This window comes from Triticum aestivum, chromosome 7D (genome assembly GCF_018294505.1).
Source record: "Triticum aestivum cultivar Chinese Spring chromosome 7D, IWGSC CS RefSeq v2.1, whole genome shotgun sequence".
Lineage (NCBI taxonomy): Eukaryota > Viridiplantae > Streptophyta > Magnoliopsida > Poales > Poaceae > Triticum > Triticum aestivum.
Window position 1 is genome coordinate 234,456,114 of NC_057814.1, and position 18,121 is coordinate 234,474,234.

Genomic DNA, 18,121 nt, shown 5'->3' on the forward strand with positions numbered 1-18,121 from the left:
GACGGAGCGGTAGTACCGCTTGGGTGCTACAAGCGGTAGTACCGCTCTGGGTGCGGTAGTACCGCTCCAGAGCAGTAGTACCGCGGGTAGCCCCCAGCCGTAGTACCGCGGTGGTCTCGTGCTAGTACCGCCTCGATTCGAGGGCTCTTTTTTCATGTCGGGTTTTACGGTACTGGCCGCGGCAGTGGGGGGCGTAGTACCGCTCGTATGCGGTAGTACCGCCCTCCCACCGCGGTAGTACCGCTCTGGGCCAAGCGGCAGTACCGCGAGGAGGAGCGGTAGTACCGCGTATAGTGACAAGCGGTACTACCGCTGGCCCAGCGGTAGTACCGCTCTCTGCGGGGCAGAAGTGGGGGTAACGGTTGGATTGTTCCCCCCACTATATAAGGGGGTCTTCTTCCCCAAAGTTGACCGACCTCTTCCCCCCAAAAGCTCCATTGTTGCTCCAAGCTCCATTTTCGCCCGATCCCTCTCCCTAGCCAATCAAACTTGTTGATTTGCTCGGGATTGGTTGAGAAGGCCACGATCTACACTTCCACCAAGAGAAATTTGATTTCCCCCACTTATCCCTAGCGGATCTTGTTACTCTTGGGTGTTTGAGCACCCTAGACGGTTGAGGTCACCGTGGAGCCATAGTCCATTGTGGTGAAGCTTTGTGGTGTCGTTGGGAGCCTCCAATTAAGTTGTGGAGATTGCCCCAACCTTGTTTGTAAAGGTCCGGTCGCCGCCTTCAAGGGCACCAATAGTGGAATCACGGCATCTCGCATTGTGTGAGGGCGTGAGGAGAATACGGTGGCCCTAGTGGCTTCTTGGGGAGCATTGTGCCTCCACACCGCTCCAACGGAGACGTACTTCCCCTCAAAAGGAAAGAACTTCGGTAACACATCCTCGTCTTCACCGGCTCCACTCTTGGTTATCTCGTTCCTTTACTTTCGCAAGTTTACTCGTGTTATATCTCTTACTTGCTTGCGTGCTTGTTGTCATTGCATCATATAGGTTGCTCACTTAGTTGCATATCTAGACAACCTATTTTGATGCAAACTTTAATTTGGTAAAGAAAACCTAAAAAATTGTTAGTTGCCTATTCACCCCCCTCTAGTCAACTATATCGATCCTTTCAACGTGGACGTGGATGCGCTGGCCACCGACTCGTCGATCTCCTCCGCGGACCCGCCTTCTTTCTCTGTCTGCATGGCGCGGCTACACGCGTGTCGATGGTGGATGGTGCGGTCGTAGGTACCGGAAGGGCGGTACAACGCGGCGGCGTCCATGCCCGTGCCGTCGTGCTCCACTCCGTGCCGGCCTGGAGCAACTCGCCACTCCTCCGTGAGCTGGCATGGAGCGGTGAGCTGCTGAACCACGCGTCGGATTGGGGCAGCAACTTGCTCCAGCAGCCAAGGGGAGGGAGGTGGGGCAGCGAGCTGCCTCGCTCGTATCCACCGGGCTCGGCGGGCCACCATGTTGGCTTTTATACCGAAGAACTCCTCTTCATGCCCGTCGGATGCCATCAAAATGCTGGAGAAAATGGTGAAGGAGGAGATGGGGGAAGCGGCGGAGGGGTGTGATTCTTGCCCGGTGCATGCCATCGTTTAAGTAGAGGGCGGAGGGGAGGAGCTTGGCCGGCGTGGCATTTAATGTCGGCCCGCTCCTGAACGGACGTGTGGCCGGAGTAGATTTTTCGGCTTCCACGCGGGGGTTAATGGCGGTGTATGAATGCGGCGAGGAGGCGTGTTCAGCCGGGCGTACAGCGGGCGGCGCCCTCGGCCGGCGCACCGCTTCAATGGCGGAGGCAGTGAGAGGTCGTGTCCGCCCTGAGCCGTCTTCAATGCGGAGCGGCGCGCTCTATAACAGCACGAATGCGGGCAAGTGGCGCCGGGCGGGAGAGCGTGCGGGAGGGGGACGAGTTTTTTGGTGGGCCAGGGCGGTCAGAAGCGGGCTTGGGAGCGGTCCCGACTCCCGTAAACCTCCCCCACTTTTGTCGCCGATTTGCGGGAGAAATCGCGTCCGGACTGCTCCGCGGACCGATACAGGTTGAATTCCGCGGTCCGGACGATTGCGGGAGGTTTACGGGTCCACCTTGGAAATGCCCTTAGAGCAAGTATAATAAGATGATGTGGGCGGGTTGTAAGGATTTAAATATTATATTATTGTTGAGTTGGAAGAGAGAGAAGAGAAACGGGTTGTAGACATACAACCGACTATAGTACAAGCTCCAAGAAGGTTTGTGAGAGTGAAAGGTGGGTCATATGTTGACAAAGTAGTACTTTCTTATAGCCAACTATTACATGTATTGGTCATTACATTGGCTATAAATGACATGGTAACATGTTATAGCCAGCCGCCGCTGGCTATATCATTAACCATGCTCTTAGAGCAAGTACAATAGCAGGCTTACATGATAATTTTGTCTATGTGCAGGATAGAGACATGAAAAATTAAGAAGAGTGGACTCTCATGCAAGAGTTTAGCTATACGCGTGCTCCTAAACACATACAATAAATATGAAGAAAGAAAAAGAGATAAAGGGAAGATGAAAAAAAGATAAATTTATAGTTAACTTTATAGCTAATCTTGTTGTATGAGTGATAACTAGATAGTATGGCAACATTATATAGCCATCAGCTGGCCGTATTACTAGCCATGCTTTCTTAGGTGAAAATGTCACGGTAAAATCTGTCATGGTTATTAATTTTCCACAACAAAAATCATGTGCAATCACGTGGCAACCACACGTTTAATCACACCTCCGACTCATTGGCATATATGTGATGGTACCCAACAATATTAGGAAGAAAAAAAGGTAGTCCGTGTGGTACTGGCACCGAGGAGCCTGCAGTGTTAGGCACAACGCACCCTCCTGCATCCCAGAGAAGAAAGGCGACCTAACCGCTGCACATCTCTCGGTGCGTCGCTGTTGTTGCATCCGCAGCAGTAGCTGAGGTGCTCTCGGTCTCGGTCCGAATGAACTTTGCAGTCTACACGAGCTTTGAGGCCCCGATCGGGGGCTTGGGGACGGAAAAGGCAGAGGCGCATATCCGCCCGCGCAGCGAAGGAAGGGGGGAAAAGGAACGGGCATTGTGGATGCTCGCTTTGTACGAGCGATACTGTGGGCTTACAGGTGTAGGCTGTAGCGGCCGCGGAAGGCTCGCCATAAAAGCTTCTACTATACCTAACATGCGGCCGGGTCGATCGACGATGGATGGATGGTCCGTTGCTGTTCCTTCTCTTTTGTCTTTGGGGCGGGAGGGGACAGTGCTCCGGCTGTGCAAAGAGTGAACCGGAAGAAAAGGCCCTTTATTCGATTCATTCATTCACTGGCGTGGAGAGGGCATCCAGAATGTGAAATCTTCCTACGTTTTGAGTTGAACTAAAAAAGAAAAAGCTTAGCTAATTCCACCGAGAAGAAAAGAAGGGCAAAAGGCTACAAAATGCAGGTGGTGTTTTATGGCTGCAAAAGCTTAGCCACAAAACGAAGTGTTGACCAGAAGACACCTCGTTGTCTTATGCTCGTTGCTGAGCCAAGAAGAAACTACTGCAACACGAGAAGACGTCTTGAACTACAAACTAGTGATGAGAAACTGAGGGTGCAAGCAAGATGATCTGCGTCTGAAGAAAGCACCAGATTATAAATTTGCAACAGACCAGGCGAACCGGCTCCGACTTGGAGTCCTCCTATACGACGCACACTGCTGTCATATAAAAGAGGAAACACCCATGCTGGCTTAAATCGGCCTGAAATGTAGCCACCATTTTCATTTAATTTTCGGGTGAAAATATATATGAACAGAGTGCATAAAAACTCAATAAAATATATTTATGAAAGTATAATATTTAAACGTGAATTAAAAAATACGTATATAATGTTTGTTTATTTTAAAGAGTTCAATTTGTGTTCAAAAATGTTCAGTGTGTATTTAAAAAATTTCACCGTATACTCGGAAAAAAAATCAGTTTGTATGGAAAAAAGATCACCATATATTACAAAAAAATTCAGAGTATATTTAAAAAGGTAACCCATGTTTAAAAAAAGTTACCATATAGTCAAAAATATTCAATATAAAAACTAGCTTTTTAGATAAAAAATTAAAAATGTAAGAAAATACAAAACTAAAAGAATGTAAAAAAAGAAATAAAACGAAAATAAAAATATAACTAATACAGAAAGCCAAAATGTAGGAACAAAAACCCACAAACAGAAGCAGAACAATGTACAAGAATAACTAAGATAATAAATAAGAGAAAAACAAACACAGAAAATTGAAAAGAAAAAGTACAATAAACAACAACAAGAAAAACCTCGAACCGTTTCCACCGTTGGATTCCTCGCGTCGAGATTTTCAAAACTAGATCCCATATTGATAGCTTTTGACGAACTTTTTTCATAAAAAAACGAACCGGGAGCACGGGTTTTTCCCTTTCCGAAAAAGGCACGCCCATGCCTCTCGCGAAATCACAACCGTGCCTCTCACGGAAGCAAAACCATGCCTCTCGTGGAAGGACAAAAAATAGAAAACACGTTTTTTTCGTTTTCGATAGGCAAGGTTGTGCCCTCTCGCGGAAGCAAAACCGTACCTCTCGCAGAAGGAAAAAAAAAACAGAAAACGCGTTTTTTTTCGTTTCCGAGAGGCACGCCTGTGCCTCTTGCGAAAGCATAACCGTGCCTCTCGCGGAAGGAAAAAAAAAAGAAAATGCTTTTTTTGTTTCCGAGAGGGACGGCCGTGACTCTCGCGAAAGTACAACCGTGCCTCTCGCGGAAGCAAAACCGCGGCTCTTGCAGAAGGAAAAAAATAGAAAACGTGTTTTTTTTTCCGAAAGCCACGGCCTTGTCTCTCGCGAAAGCACAACCGTGTCTCTCGCGGAATAAAAACCATGCCTCTCGCGGAAGAAAAAAACAGAAAATGCGTTTTTTTCGTTTCCGAGAGGCACGGCTATGACTCTGGCGAAAGCAAAACCGTGACTCTCGTGAAAGAAAAAGAAGAAAACATATTTTTTCATGTTTTTTTGTTTAATCCAAAATCTAAGGAAAACAGGTGGAAAACCGAAACCTTGGAAAAAATTGTTTAAAAAAACAAAAACGCGTGCAAAAAAATAAAAAGTTAAAATTCGAAGTGAGCGCCCAGAGATCGACACGTGGCGGGCGCCTGAGAGCGCGCCAAGTGGCGTTAAGCGTTGTGGGGCTTAGAAAGAGCGCTCGTCAACTAGTTGCTCCCTTTGGGTTACCTTTGGAGGGCTGCTGCAGAGGTCACATTCTTGGGCCTGGGACGCGGCAAGTGGTGCGTCAGCCACCGCCATGTGCCGCTTGGTTTTCTTTTTCACATTTTTTTGGATTTTCTTTTTCTTTTTTGGCTTTTTGCTTGATTTTTTCTAGGTTTTGGTTGACTTTTCTTGCGAAAGTGGTGCTTATTCCACAAGAAGCAGGGACGCATAGTTGTGCTTTCATGAAAAGCACACCTGTGCTTCCTGAAAAGCACAAATGTGCATCCCGAAGAAAAATTGAAAAGCACAACGGTGTTTTCGGTTTGTTTGTTTTGGCGATTCAGTTTTTTTGGTTTTTTTTTTCTTTCGGTTTCTGTTTCTCCGGTCAAGAAAAATTCAGTGATATAAACTCAATTCCACCGATCTACTCTACTCCAACGACAAATATTATGGTAGAGGGAGTATAAGATGTTCTAGATATTTCAATATGAACAACATAGAAAACACACTAAAACAAGTCAAACGAATGAAAACACACTAAAACTTGTTTACATACATCTGATTCAGGAGAAAGTATGAACATCTTATATTGTGATAGTACGTACTAAAAACGGTTGTGCCATATAATGCCTCCCTGTGCAAAGTGCATAAAACCCATGAAATGAATCAGAAATGGGAGTATTATGTTCAAGCAGGTACAGACCATATGTCCCACTAGAGTGAGTCTCCCTTGGTCTCAGAACAATGTGACAAGATGACAAGTTGCCAAAAAGATGATTCAAATTTGATCACCAGACTAGCAAGATGCCCGTGCTACGCTACGGGATAAGAAATGATCAGGTGGACGTATAGTCAGGAGCTGGTATATGCTACTAATGCAAAAAAAATGTACCAAGCACTAATCAAAGTGACAATATATTATTGATAGGTACACATCAAGCACAGTCAAACATATGGTTTCCAATCGATAAACCTCTTCATCCAAGCCAAACATTTTCTTCTTCATCTTTGCCTCACGGGAAGACTTGTTCTCCATGCTCATCTCATTGCTCGCTCTATCCTATATCGAGGTGGTGACAGAGATCATGCAACAATAAGAAAATCCGTCCACATACATGTGACAACTGAGATAGGCACTAACCAGCTTAATTTTCTAGTTTCTCTTCCTATCCTTGTCTGCTTAATTTTCTACTTTCGGCAATAGATTGATTATTTGCTCGGACCATAGCCAAGTCATCGAAGTCATGAATATCGGCTTGCACTGGCGGGCAGTGCTGCAGCAGTGGCCAATGATAGTTATTTCTTGTCTTCAGAGTTTACCAAAGTGGTGTTTGAACATGAGTATCGAGAGGCGGATGCTATTGCCCATGAACTGGTCCGTCTTCCACGTTTAATGAAGCTACTTCTTGGATTGAAGTACCACCACCATCAATTCTATCTCTTTTAGGAACACTATAATGATGTATACGAATGAATAAAGAGGTGTTTTTATTTAAAAAAAAACAAGGGACCTAGTAATGTGTCCTTTTGGGGAACAAAAGAAGAAAGGGTAAAAAAAACAGAAGGTGAGCCTTACCAATCTAATGCACAAAATAGAGTGGTACAAATTAAAATCAGGTCTTTATTGTGCACTGCATTACCAATGAAAAATATCACATGATTTTGTTTCTTAAAACCAATAGTCTCATGAAACATACATGCCTCGACACGAGAAACGCGTCGTCATGAAGTTGCATCGCAGAAAATTAACAGTCTAATCAATTAGTATTAAGCTTAGACACACAAGAATATGACAGCAGTAACATGACATATATCTCCCCCGCCACAAAGTAGAGTATCGAAGACTATCTCCCATCACTATACAAAATCATAGTATCCAACTTTTCTACATAGCAGTGCGTCCCCAAGCGCAGGAAATCGGACAAACTTTCAGGCTCTACTTCACCCTCTCAGTGCACCACATACCTCCACTCCACTCACCACACCCTCTCAGTGTATCAGATAGGTGCCTTGGTATATGTTACATCTTAGAAATAAATGGTCAACGTACATCAAGAAACTGGAGGCAATGGTCCTGGCAGGAAACCTTTGCTGTATATATATCATTGGATTACTACTTAGTTGAACAAACTTTCACCTGCTTCTTACATTAGATAAAGCAGGGATTGACTGTAACACGATGAAAACCAAAGTCACCTACTGCCTGCTACTGCTTGCTACTTGAGCAAAACATAAAAAATAATGTTCTGACTATATTCTTGGGGAACTCTGCACTTAGTAAGATCAGGATCTCCTGACTATATTTTAACATACTTCAGTTTATCTTTAAAAAAATCATGCTGACGCTGATGCTTATTATAATTACCTTCCTTGGTGAAAAATATTTTCTGTAAAAAAATACCAGCTGGCTTAAAAGATCAAGCATAATCATTTTAGGCTAGTTCTTACGATACGAGGTGCTGGAATGATTACATGTGGATCTTAATCTGACAAATATGACTACTGATAAATAAAAAACATCATCCTCACCTATGCCATGAATTAGTTATTGTGCAAACAGTTGCCGCCATAGTCATCCTTGCAGCAGTAACTGCGGCACAACACCTTGCATGTTCCTACATTCCCCGTGCTCGCCCATCTTTGTGTCACTATCATGCACCTCGCCCTTGCTGCCACAACCCTGAAATTCAGAAATAGCTGAGCCCAACAATGCAAATTTCTGTCAGAAAATTCAGAAGTACAAAACCCCTACAAAAATCAAAATTGACCTGACACCTATGCAGTAGTTTACAGTCACCAAATCAGACATATGAAGAATGCTCAAAGGTTGGCACTAACCCTGACCAAAAGATTAGCTTTGCATAAATAAACCACCTTGCAAAATTTTGCCACTTGAACCTTCCAGTCATACAAATAATTTCACTACTCTTTAAAAGGTGGCTAACTCCATTCGGTCAGCTTGAAATCCAACAGATAACTAAGTACTTGGTCGGTTTCTCTATGAGATGAAATATTAAGCCTCATGGCCATCACCACATGTGCGTAAAGGAAGAAATAATTTGTAGTTTTACCTCATAGCCAGAATGCACAATAGTTATGCACATATAAGTGTCTAAAGTATTAAGGAATGATGATATGCATTGACAACCACACTGCAAAGATAATACTTTCACGCAAGTTAAACTATCCTGCAAACCAGCCACCAAATCACTTCAGTATGAACACAAAAATGACCAAACAACACATTAATTAAGTGAAAGCAATGATCTCACATTCGGTGGCTGTAACATTTTGGCGTAATACCTGCATGCTTTTCCCCCCAAAAAAATGGAGGGTTAGCAAAAAAGATTAAAACCTTAAAGTTTAAAAAGGATTTCACAAGAGCCTATTACAACAAGCAGAGGCCTAATAATAAGCTTCACAACTTGCAGATGGCAATGGGAAAAGAAAACACACTGATAACATGTTCAAAACCGTGAAATATGAAGCATGTTCCACTTCTTATGCAGTAGGTGGGCCGACACCATGGATGAGCAGAGCACAGCCAGCGGGATACCTGCAGATGTCAGTGTCGGAGGAGACGGCGATGAGGAAGTGGAGGTGGTGGGAGTGGGAAGTATGGCTGCTGGATCAATAAAGGGTGGAGGTAGGAGAGGCGTTGTGGCACTGACGGCGCCGGCGGCGTACTTTGGTGGCTGGTAACAAAGGAGATGGGGAGGAGTGGAGGGGATGACGAGGAGCACGGGGAGGTGGCGGTGATGGGAGTGCTCGAACTGCGGTGTTAGACGAGGACGCAGGAGAGGCGTCCGTAGACGGACGACATCGACGGCGTGCTTGCCGAGCTCGGCGGTTGAGGAGACGGGCAAGGGGCAGAGAGGACGTTGAGGTGGAGGTGCGTCATGGTGGTGGGCGGTGAGGCTGAGAAGCATGAGAGGCGCAGGAGGTGGACGGCGCCAGCAGCAGCCGCCTCGCGCCCCCGCCAGATCGATTCCAGTGATGTCCGGCGCCAGATCGATTCCAGTGATGTCCGTCGGTGATTCGATTTGTTTCCAGATGGTTCCAGGAGTTGGGAGAGAGAAGCCTGAACAGGAAAGATGTGGTTGAGGGGTTATGTGCAAATGAGCAGCAGACTGATTTGTGTGCGTTAGATGTCGATCCGACGATCCTAAACGATGGATGGCAGACACACCATCATCACCAACTCAGAATTTTATAGAATTTTATAGGAGTAGAGAATATAACGCAGACCCAAACCCCAATTTAACACACTTATCAGCAATTGGCAATGGGATCTAGATTATAAAGGCAATAGTAGATCTTTGACGCATTACAGTCTGCACTGGTAGCAAAAAGGTTGGAATAACAGATATCCCTGACAGTCACACAACGAAGAACAGCGGAATACTTTCCTACATACGAACCAGACCAAAACATAGTTCTGACAGACAGTCTACTCATCCTCCTGGCTGCGGAGCCTGGCAAGCTTGTTCGTAACCACGATGTCGAGCTGCGCGGCACGCTCAACAATGTCCTTGCGCTTCTTTGTGGAGACGTTGTGGGCAATCTCCGCACAGTAGGTCCTGGTTGCAAGAAACAAGGCATATTACGTTTAGCATGACCATAATAGCGGAAGACAGCAGTGTACAAGGCATGATAAACACCCATTACCTGTTGTGCATCATAAGCAGCTCCAGCTCAGACACATTGTGGACAACAAACTTCTTGAACTTGTTGGGAAGGTAATGCCTGGTCTTCTTGTCAGAACCGTAGCCAATGTTGGGCATCAAGGTGCATCCCTTGAACTTTCTCCTGACACGGGAATCAATGCCCTTTGGCCTGCGCCAGCTTTGCTACAATCAAAAATGAAAATATTGTTCAGTTTAAGCACAACATTACACAATAAACAAGAGGACAGGTCCAGAAGAGATGAAAAGACAAGATTCAACACATACAAAATACCAAACAACCTAGGATCACCTGCGCCTTGTGGACTCTAAAATGGACAATAATAATTTTATGACATTCAGAAACAATGGTAAACTACAAGCAGCTACCATCCTACACAATAAGTTTCCTAGCCATACTTGTACCATCGGACAACACACAAATAATTATAATCGAGCAAAGCAACAAATCACTTGCTGGCTTTGGTTGTATGGGGGTATACTTGCACCAAAAAAAGATCATAGAACACAAAATAGAAGAATAACAAGCCAAGAAAATGCTGCTCAGCTCAAGGTCACATAACAGTGTAGAAGTAGTTAAGCTGAAAGGATCAGACAGAAGGTACTAATCATGCAGAAAACATGACTTCTTGAGCGCACATTTGGAAACAAGTGTTGGGAGAAGTCTAAGCAAAGCATTCATACTTAGAATGAAGCCCACGCCTTTTTTTAATTCATCCCACTTCATGAAGACATGAATAAATTGCTGTAGAAGAGGTTGCGACAGCCACAGTACTATACTAATGCAAGGGCTAGGGCCCTCTTCATTCAACCAAATATTCGCTCAAGAAGATGTTTTCTTACTCAGACCTTTTACTAAGCCATCACTTCCTTTCTTCAAGGAGTCATCAATAAAACAACAAGGTAAAACGAAAACACAAATGCCCAGCTAAGTGTCTGCTATAATCTTTTAACCTAATGTTCATTGATAATTTGATGTACAAGCACAACAAACAATTTCAATTTAAACATGCATCGTTCAGTTATCTACTTTGTGCTTGTTCACATCCTAAATGGTTTCCACCTTCAGAAAACACAACAAATTTCTACAGCAACATACGCTTCGTGCTGAATCAACGACTCCAACACAAACCATTTCACAGTAACATAGCCTAAGCCGAAGTGGTAAATTTGGCATACAGCGACTACGAATCACAAGTTAATAATACTAAAAAACGCCACAGACCTCCAGATACTACAGCAGGCCATGAACCACGGTGAACTTTGAAAGTTGAAACTACAACATGCGTAACAATCGGGATCTAGAACCGGGTCAAATCAACTGCACGAAGCAATCAAGACATGAGGCACTTGCAACATCCACTGCATAGAAGTCTGGCAGAAGCGGTCGATACCTTGAGGCCAATGTAGCGGTCGCTATGGGCCCTCTTGAAGTGCTTGACCCTCTTCTTCACGATCTTCCTGGTCAGAAGCGGCACCGCCATCTCTGATCTGTCGGGCAAAACCAGCAGAAGGAGTTTGAATCAGACGACGAGGATAAAATCACCCGGGAAAACGAGGTGCGAGCTCGTCTGCGAGCTTGCTTGCTACCTTAGGGAGCGAACGACCCTAACCCTAACACAGAGAGAGGTGCAAGAAGAGCGGCGGCGGGGCTGGAATTGCAAGGCGACGCAGTCTTTATACCCTCCACAAACCCTAGTTACATGGGCTCGAATGGGCCAGTGCGGTCTAGCCCGAAAAATAGAAAGTTAAGCCCGGTACATTGCAATAACTTGCCCAGTTGCAGAATGGGCCTCCGTTTCTAAGCCCAGCTCCACCGTTAGCTCCCGAATCTCGGTGTGGCCGCGGCGCCGAGGGGAGGCGAGAAATGTCGTCCTCCGTCTCCGCCGCCGTTCTCCGCCGCCTCGGCGACCGGCTCGGCCTCCGCCGACTCGCGACGCTCCCCGACTACGCGGCCGGCGCCGAGGAGCTTCCGCAGCACCCCACCTCCAAGGACGCCTACTTCGCGGCGGTCAACCACCTCTCCACCATCGTACGGCGCGACTTCTACCTGGAGCGCACCCTGAACCGCCTCCGCCTGCCGTCCCCCTTCCCGCCGGACCTCGCGCTCCGCGTCATCCGCGCCGCTGCCCCCTCCGAGCCCCTCCACGCCGCCCGCTTCCTAGCGTGGCTCCGGGCGAAGCCCAATTTCTCCCCCTCCGCCGATCACTTCGACGCGCTGCTCCTCCCGCTCGCCCGCGCGCGCCTCTTCACCCACCTCTGGACCCAGGCCTCCGACATGCGCGCGCTCGGCCTCCCCCTCTCTCCGGCAACCTTCTCGGCGGTTATCTCGTCCTACGGCCACTCCCGCCTCGCCGAGCAGGCCGTCGAGGTCTTCAATCGCCTTCCCCACTTCGGGTGCCCGCAGACCACCGAGGTCTACAACGCCCTTCTGGACGCGCTCTGCGCCAACGGCAACTTCGCCGGCGCCTACAAGCTGCTACGCCGCATGGCGCGCAAGGGCGTGGCCCCCGACCGCGCCACGTTCAGCACGCTCGTCGACGCCTGGTGCGCGTCGGGGAAGCTCCGGGAGGCGCAGGCGTTCCTCGACGACATGTCGTCCCGCGGGTTCCGGCCGCCGGTGCGCGGTCGGGACCTCCTCGTCGACGGGCTCGTCCGAGCTGGGCGCCTGGAGGAAGCCAAGGCATTCGCCCTCCGCATCACCAAGGAGGGCGTCCTCCCCGACGTGGCCACATTCAACTCGCTCGCCCAGGCGCTTTGCGATGCAGGTGATGTGGAATTCGCCGTGGGTCTTCTTGCCGATGCTTCCAGTCGTGGCATGTGCCCAGATATCTCAACTTACAAAGTGATGCTACCGGCGGTGGCCAAGGCTGGCCGAATTGAGGAGGCATTCAGATTGTTCTATGCAGCTATTGAGGATGGCCACCGGCCCTTCCCAAGTCTATATGCGGCGATCGTCAAGGCGCTCTGCAAGGCAGGTCGTTTCGCTGATGCTTTCGCCTTTTTTGGTGATATGAAGTCCAAGGGGCACCCACCTAATCGGCCTGTGTATGTGATGCTTGTCAAAATGTGTGTGAGGGGTGGTCGGTTCTTGGATGCTGCAAACTACCTTCTTGAGATGAATGAGGCTGGGTTCGCGCCACGGGCGCCAACCTTTAACGTTGTAGTTGATGGGCTGCGGCATCTTGGGAAACATGACCTAGCCCGGAGGATGGAGCAGCTTGAGATGTCACTAAAAGGAAACTGAATGGATCCGGAAGTAGATGCATTCTGGTGGGGCGCTGCGAATTGCTTGGTAATGTTTCTGAATTTCCAGGCAGGGCTCCTATCTTCTAATTGTATTTCATGACATAGGCCGCCAGTGCTATGCTGTTGGACTGTGACTGATATGCTTGGCAAGTGATTTACTTGTTTTCGGTAGGAAGAATCAATGAATAAGGCCATCAGATAGCCTCAACTAATGTGCTCAAAATTGTGCAGTGTTGGTTCACAAGAAAAGTAGTGGTGGAGTAGGCACTAAGTTCAGAGGAAGGTAAGTTTTGTGGTTGCATGGATAAGATTATTGAAATATCCATGATCCATTGGTGTTTGACCAGGTGTTTTCACTGTTCAATTTAGAACCAACTCTGCGCTCCATGATAGTTCAGTATAAAGATTGGACCCATGCTACCTTGTATGATCTAAAAGTGTATTGTTGAGATGTCACTAGAAGGAAACTGAATGAACCAGGAATTAGATGCCGTCTAGTGGGGTGCTGTGAATTGCATGGTAAAGGTTCTGAATTTTCAGGTAGGATTCCTGTCTTCTGATTGTATTCTGTGACATAAAACAATGTTATGCTGTTGGACTGTTGGATATGCTGGTCAAGTGATTTATTTGTTTTGGGTAGGAAAGATCAGTGAATAAGATCATTGGATAGCCTCAACTAATGTGGTCAAATTTGTATAGACGAGTATAGTGAAGGTTAACAAGAAGAGTAGTGGTGGAATATGCAGTAAGTTGAGAGGAATTTAAGTTTTGTGGTTGCATAGATTAGATTATTGAAATATCCACTGCCCCATCAGTGTTTGACTAGGTGGACCAGGTGCTTTCACTGTTGAATTTAGAACCAACTCTGTGATCCATGAGAATTCATGTAGAATAAAGATTGGAGCCATGCTACCTTGTACGATTTGAAATTGTGTTGTAGAGATAGGGCTGACTACAGATAGTGTTTGCTAACCTCAAGGCAAAATCACTTACCATTGAAAGGTTGAGGTACCTGTGTTGTCTTCTGGACAGAAGAACAACACTGTCTGGAATAAGTATGAGTCTTAATGAGGGGAGATTTCAAATTTTTGAGATTGACAGTGCTCCGCCTTTTTGTAGAATGCACATTTGCGAAGACAAAGTGATACTGAAAATGGTTAGCTGTTTGAAGTGTTCAAATCAGTTTATGGTCGAAGTGTTTCGTTGGCCATGCACAACCGTGCATCAGTTTTAAGATAGTTTGGTAGTAATTGCAATTGATTCATACATGTCCTGCACCACAGCACCGACACTCTTCTTTAAGGATGAACATGTGAGAATGGCCCCAGTGAATCAGCATACTGCATGAAATGATTGTTACTCGTCCTTTGTAATGACTATGATGAAGGTTCTTCTGTTTCTGCATAGCTGCTGGTTGTTGCTTTATGTCTTTTCCTTCCTTTTTTTTTTGCGCAGTGTTTCAACTTTACTTTGCCCTTCGTGAGCATCAGATACTCGATTGGCATGCAGAATTGGACTAGCCTTACAGTGTCCTAATACCTTCTACAAGGAACCATCCGGGTGCACCCAACGAGATCAAAGCTGAATGAACCTATGTTGTTACATCATGTGGCCAGAATAGCCGGGCATGCGGTGGCTCGACGTTCACAAGCTGATTACAGGCTATTGTATCTCCTGAACATACTACTGCAGAACTCAAGAATTTCCCAGTGATTTGGGGAAGGAATTTGCCTCCCGTTCGATGGCCTGCCTTCTGTCGACAAACTACTGTCACGGCGGTGTTAGTAAGCGTACGGGCACGACTGCAAAAGGGGGGAATGCAGAAATGTTTTGAAATCAGGAGGTCAGCTATGATCCTATGACTGATCACACCGCTGAGGAACGCAAATTCGAGAAGCTGAGGGAGGGGGTTGATGATGAGATACAGCATTGTCTTGCATTTCATAGACTCGGAATTGATTATTTTTTTCTTGTGAAAAAACATTGCTTAATGTGAATGTTGCAATGAACTGATATACCTTGTCTTTTTTCCCGACCGAAGGTCTTTTGAAGATGTACACATTGTTCAACTTTCAGTGATGGAAATTGTGGGGAAATTCAGTTGATCCAAAAATAAAGGCTCGTTCTGAAGTGCGAAATGCAAAACCACAACATGTATGCATGATTTTGGTTACTTGCTTGTAAGTTAGTCGGTATCAATCTTGAGTTTGTCAAAAAAAATAGTGGGTATCAATCTTGTAGTTATTTTTGACCAGAACTGCAGGAGCTCGGCATTTTCATTATGGGGTAAAGCAAAACTGTAGAGACTAGGAACTAGCCACGAGGAGGGAAAAGGAGAGGAAGAGCGTTAGAAAAAGATAGATAGGGCACTACTAGAGTGCGCAGAAACAGCAAAACACTACTAGAGGAGTGCACAGAAACAGCAAAACGGATCACTCTGAGGCCTCCTTAAGGAGGCTGATTTCATCTCTGATAATCAGAAGAACGCCCTGAGGGGTCGCCAGCTTGTTATTGAAGATTCTCGCATTTCATTCTTTCGAAATCCCTCAAACAATGTATGCAGCAGCAGCGCGCTCATCAATCTCATTCTTCTTTTTGTGAGGCACTCAGCATTTAGACCACCAATCCGAGAACAATTGTGTAGAGTCAGCTGCGAGTGAAGCACTGGGAAAGTAAGCTCCAACGCAGTACCAAATTTCCTATGCAAAAGGGCTAAGGGCATTTCTAACCGATCTCCTATAACCGGTTAGTGGAGTATATTTAGCTTTTTACTCCACTAACCGGCACCTAGCCGATCCCCAATCCAGTCTAACGGAGTATAATTTTATTCCTCTCTCTAAAAAAATTCCTATTTTTGCTTCCTCTTTGCTCCGCCGAGTAAAACGACGCGACTCTCCTCTGCTGCCTCTCCCTCCTCTCCCACGCCGCATCTTCGCCCCCGCCGCCCCTCCTACCCCTCCCCCCTCCCCGCTGGCACCGGCCGGCCGCAGGGGAAGCCTTGTAGGCCTCTACCGCTATCCTCCACCACCTTCTCGTCCCGCCACCGGCCAAAAATCGAGGGAATCTGCGGCTGCTGTCGCCGCCACCGGATTTGGCGTTTCGGGCCATCGGCGGCTGCGCCTTGCCATGGATTGGCCAGTAAGCAGCCCACACGGCCCCGGCAAAGCCTCTGCGCCGCATGCATGTACCGGCTCTTCCTCTAGCAACTCTAATCTCTCCCGCCGTCGGTTCTCCGGCAACTACACGGCCGACCGTCGCCCGGGCTCGGCGCTCGCGCAACGGCTCACCGACTTGCAGCTGGCGGTCATACAATGCGACGACTGCACACGGCAAGTGGTGGGCCGAGTTTCTACCACGCCGAAACATCACGGATGGGTGTTCTTCAAATGGACAAATGATGGGGTATGTGCTTGTTGATTCGGTTTTTCACCGGATTCGGTTCAATTTCGGTAGCTCATTGATGCTCATCTATGTGTGTAGGATGATGGATGCTTGTTTTGGTATTGGAAGAAGAATACGTCAATCTATTAATAGCACGAAAATTAGTAGATGTCTATGCACTCGTTGCTATAATTGAGGCTAAATGTGAGACTAGATGTGCGATTAGAGAAGAAATTAGAGGGGATGCAACGTCTACTTCTTTAGAGTCAAAGAAGAATAATGAACTATGCAAGATCGATAATCCGCAGATCAACAATGAAAGCATCGAGAAGATATTAATCCAACTAGTCAGAGTAGTTATGGAAGTTGGATATCTTCTAAAATGTCTAATTATGGTTCTTATTTTCTGTGGTCTTGCTCTTCTAGCAAAGAATTGGTGAATTATTATGTAATCCAATGTTGTTGAATGAAATAAAGAAGTAAAGAAATGTGTTTCGGTGGCCGAACTTGAAATGCAAATGAAAAAAAATACTCTGTTAAGTTTAGGGGATCGGCTAGGTCCGGCCAAAACTTAGTGGAGTATTTATACTCCACTAAGCCTTTTACTCACTTAACTTTTAGGGGATCGGTTAGAGTTGGCCTAAGGAACAGGTGAGAGGTCGTTTCCTGAGACTGGTCGCAGGCACAACACCTGTCTTGATGATCCCAACCTCTTGTCTGCAATCTGACCGCAGTCTATAATATTTTTGTAGTAAGGTCCAAATAATTAACTTCACTTTCATTTCAGCTTCGATTGTCGAGACTTTCTCAAGAATTAGGATAGGGATGCGCAAAAGGAATTGCACACTTTAGGCTGATCTTGCAGAATATTCTCCATTTGCCTAGAGGCTCCAAGCTATTTTGTCAAGATCAGATGTTAACTGTATACTTTGAACTTTTCACCAAAGTCTAATGAAGGCATCCAACTACAAGGACGAGTTGATCTTGGCCAAGCCACGCAACCAGAGTCCCTTCTAGAGACCTTTTTGAATCGTAGCAGATTTTGATCTGGACAACTTATAAAGCTCAAGTTCCATCTCCTTTGGTGCCTGACCATCGAGTCATCTATGATCCCAAAAACTCACATTACTGTCATTGCCCAGGGTGATCTTCGAACAAGCAGCAAATAACTGAAGGTCAACATTGTCACACGGTGCAAGAGTACCTTTCCAAGGTCTTGTCCCCTCGTCCTATTCATGCCACGACCATGTTAATCGGGAGCCCTACTGAAAGCATACATTAACACTCGTTATGCGGCAAATATGGAAGCACCGCAACTCGATTGTCTTCGACGGAGCTACACCTCAAAGAACAGGGTTATCCATGCAGTCGTAAGAGAGGGTCGTGTATGGAAGAAGGCGGGCATACTACGAGGAGACATGGGCGCCTTCTTTGCAGAGATGGAGGAGTGGACAGCGGAGAGTACATAGTTTTCAGACTAGGTGAGGGTGGAAGTAGAGTTAGTGTGCAGTGTATATATGTAATCTGTAACGCTAACGTGGACGGGCTCTTTACCCCGATTCCTTCTATATAATATAGTACGCACACTCGTGCGTATTCGAGAAAAAAAA

General features: G+C 46.4%; 3 protein-coding genes across 4 annotated transcripts; 1 reads left to right on the forward strand and 2 right to left on the reverse strand.

Annotated features, from left to right (window-relative positions):
- Positions 1-6,658: 6,658 nt before the first annotated feature.
- LOC123169986 (formin-like protein 14) lies at positions 6,659-9,232 on the reverse strand. Its single transcript, XM_044587835.1, has 2 exons — positions 8,753-9,232; positions 6,659-7,893 (listed from the first exon to the last, which is right to left on the reverse strand). The coding sequence occupies exons 1-2, from the start codon at positions 9,123-9,125 to the stop codon at positions 7,769-7,771; spliced, it is 498 nt and encodes a 165-aa protein (XP_044443770.1). The 5' UTR covers positions 9,126-9,232; the 3' UTR covers positions 6,659-7,768.
- A 243-nt stretch (positions 9,233-9,475) lies between these two features.
- LOC123169987 (60S ribosomal protein L32-1) lies at positions 9,476-11,663 on the reverse strand. Its single transcript, XM_044587836.1, has 4 exons — positions 11,472-11,663; positions 11,276-11,372; positions 9,865-10,046; positions 9,476-9,776 (listed from the first exon to the last, which is right to left on the reverse strand). Exons 2-4 carry the CDS (start codon positions 11,363-11,365, stop codon positions 9,647-9,649), a joined length of 402 nt encoding a protein of 133 aa, XP_044443771.1. The 5' UTR covers positions 11,366-11,372; positions 11,472-11,663; the 3' UTR covers positions 9,476-9,646.
- A 42-nt stretch (positions 11,664-11,705) lies between these two features.
- LOC123169985 (pentatricopeptide repeat-containing protein At5g18390, mitochondrial) lies at positions 11,706-15,236 on the forward strand. 2 transcript variants are annotated; one of them, XM_044587834.1, is made up of 2 exons: positions 11,706-13,176; positions 14,586-15,236. In XM_044587834.1, the coding sequence occupies exon 1, from the start codon at positions 11,749-11,751 to the stop codon at positions 13,126-13,128; it is 1,380 nt and encodes a 459-aa protein (XP_044443769.1). In that variant the 5' UTR covers positions 11,706-11,748; the 3' UTR covers positions 13,129-13,176; positions 14,586-15,236. The 2 variants fall into 2 exon arrangements, with proteins under 2 accessions (XP_044443769.1, XP_044443768.1); XM_044587833.1 differs by lacking the exon at positions 14,586-15,236 and adding an exon at positions 13,362-13,621.
- Positions 15,237-18,121: the final 2,885 nt, after the last annotated feature.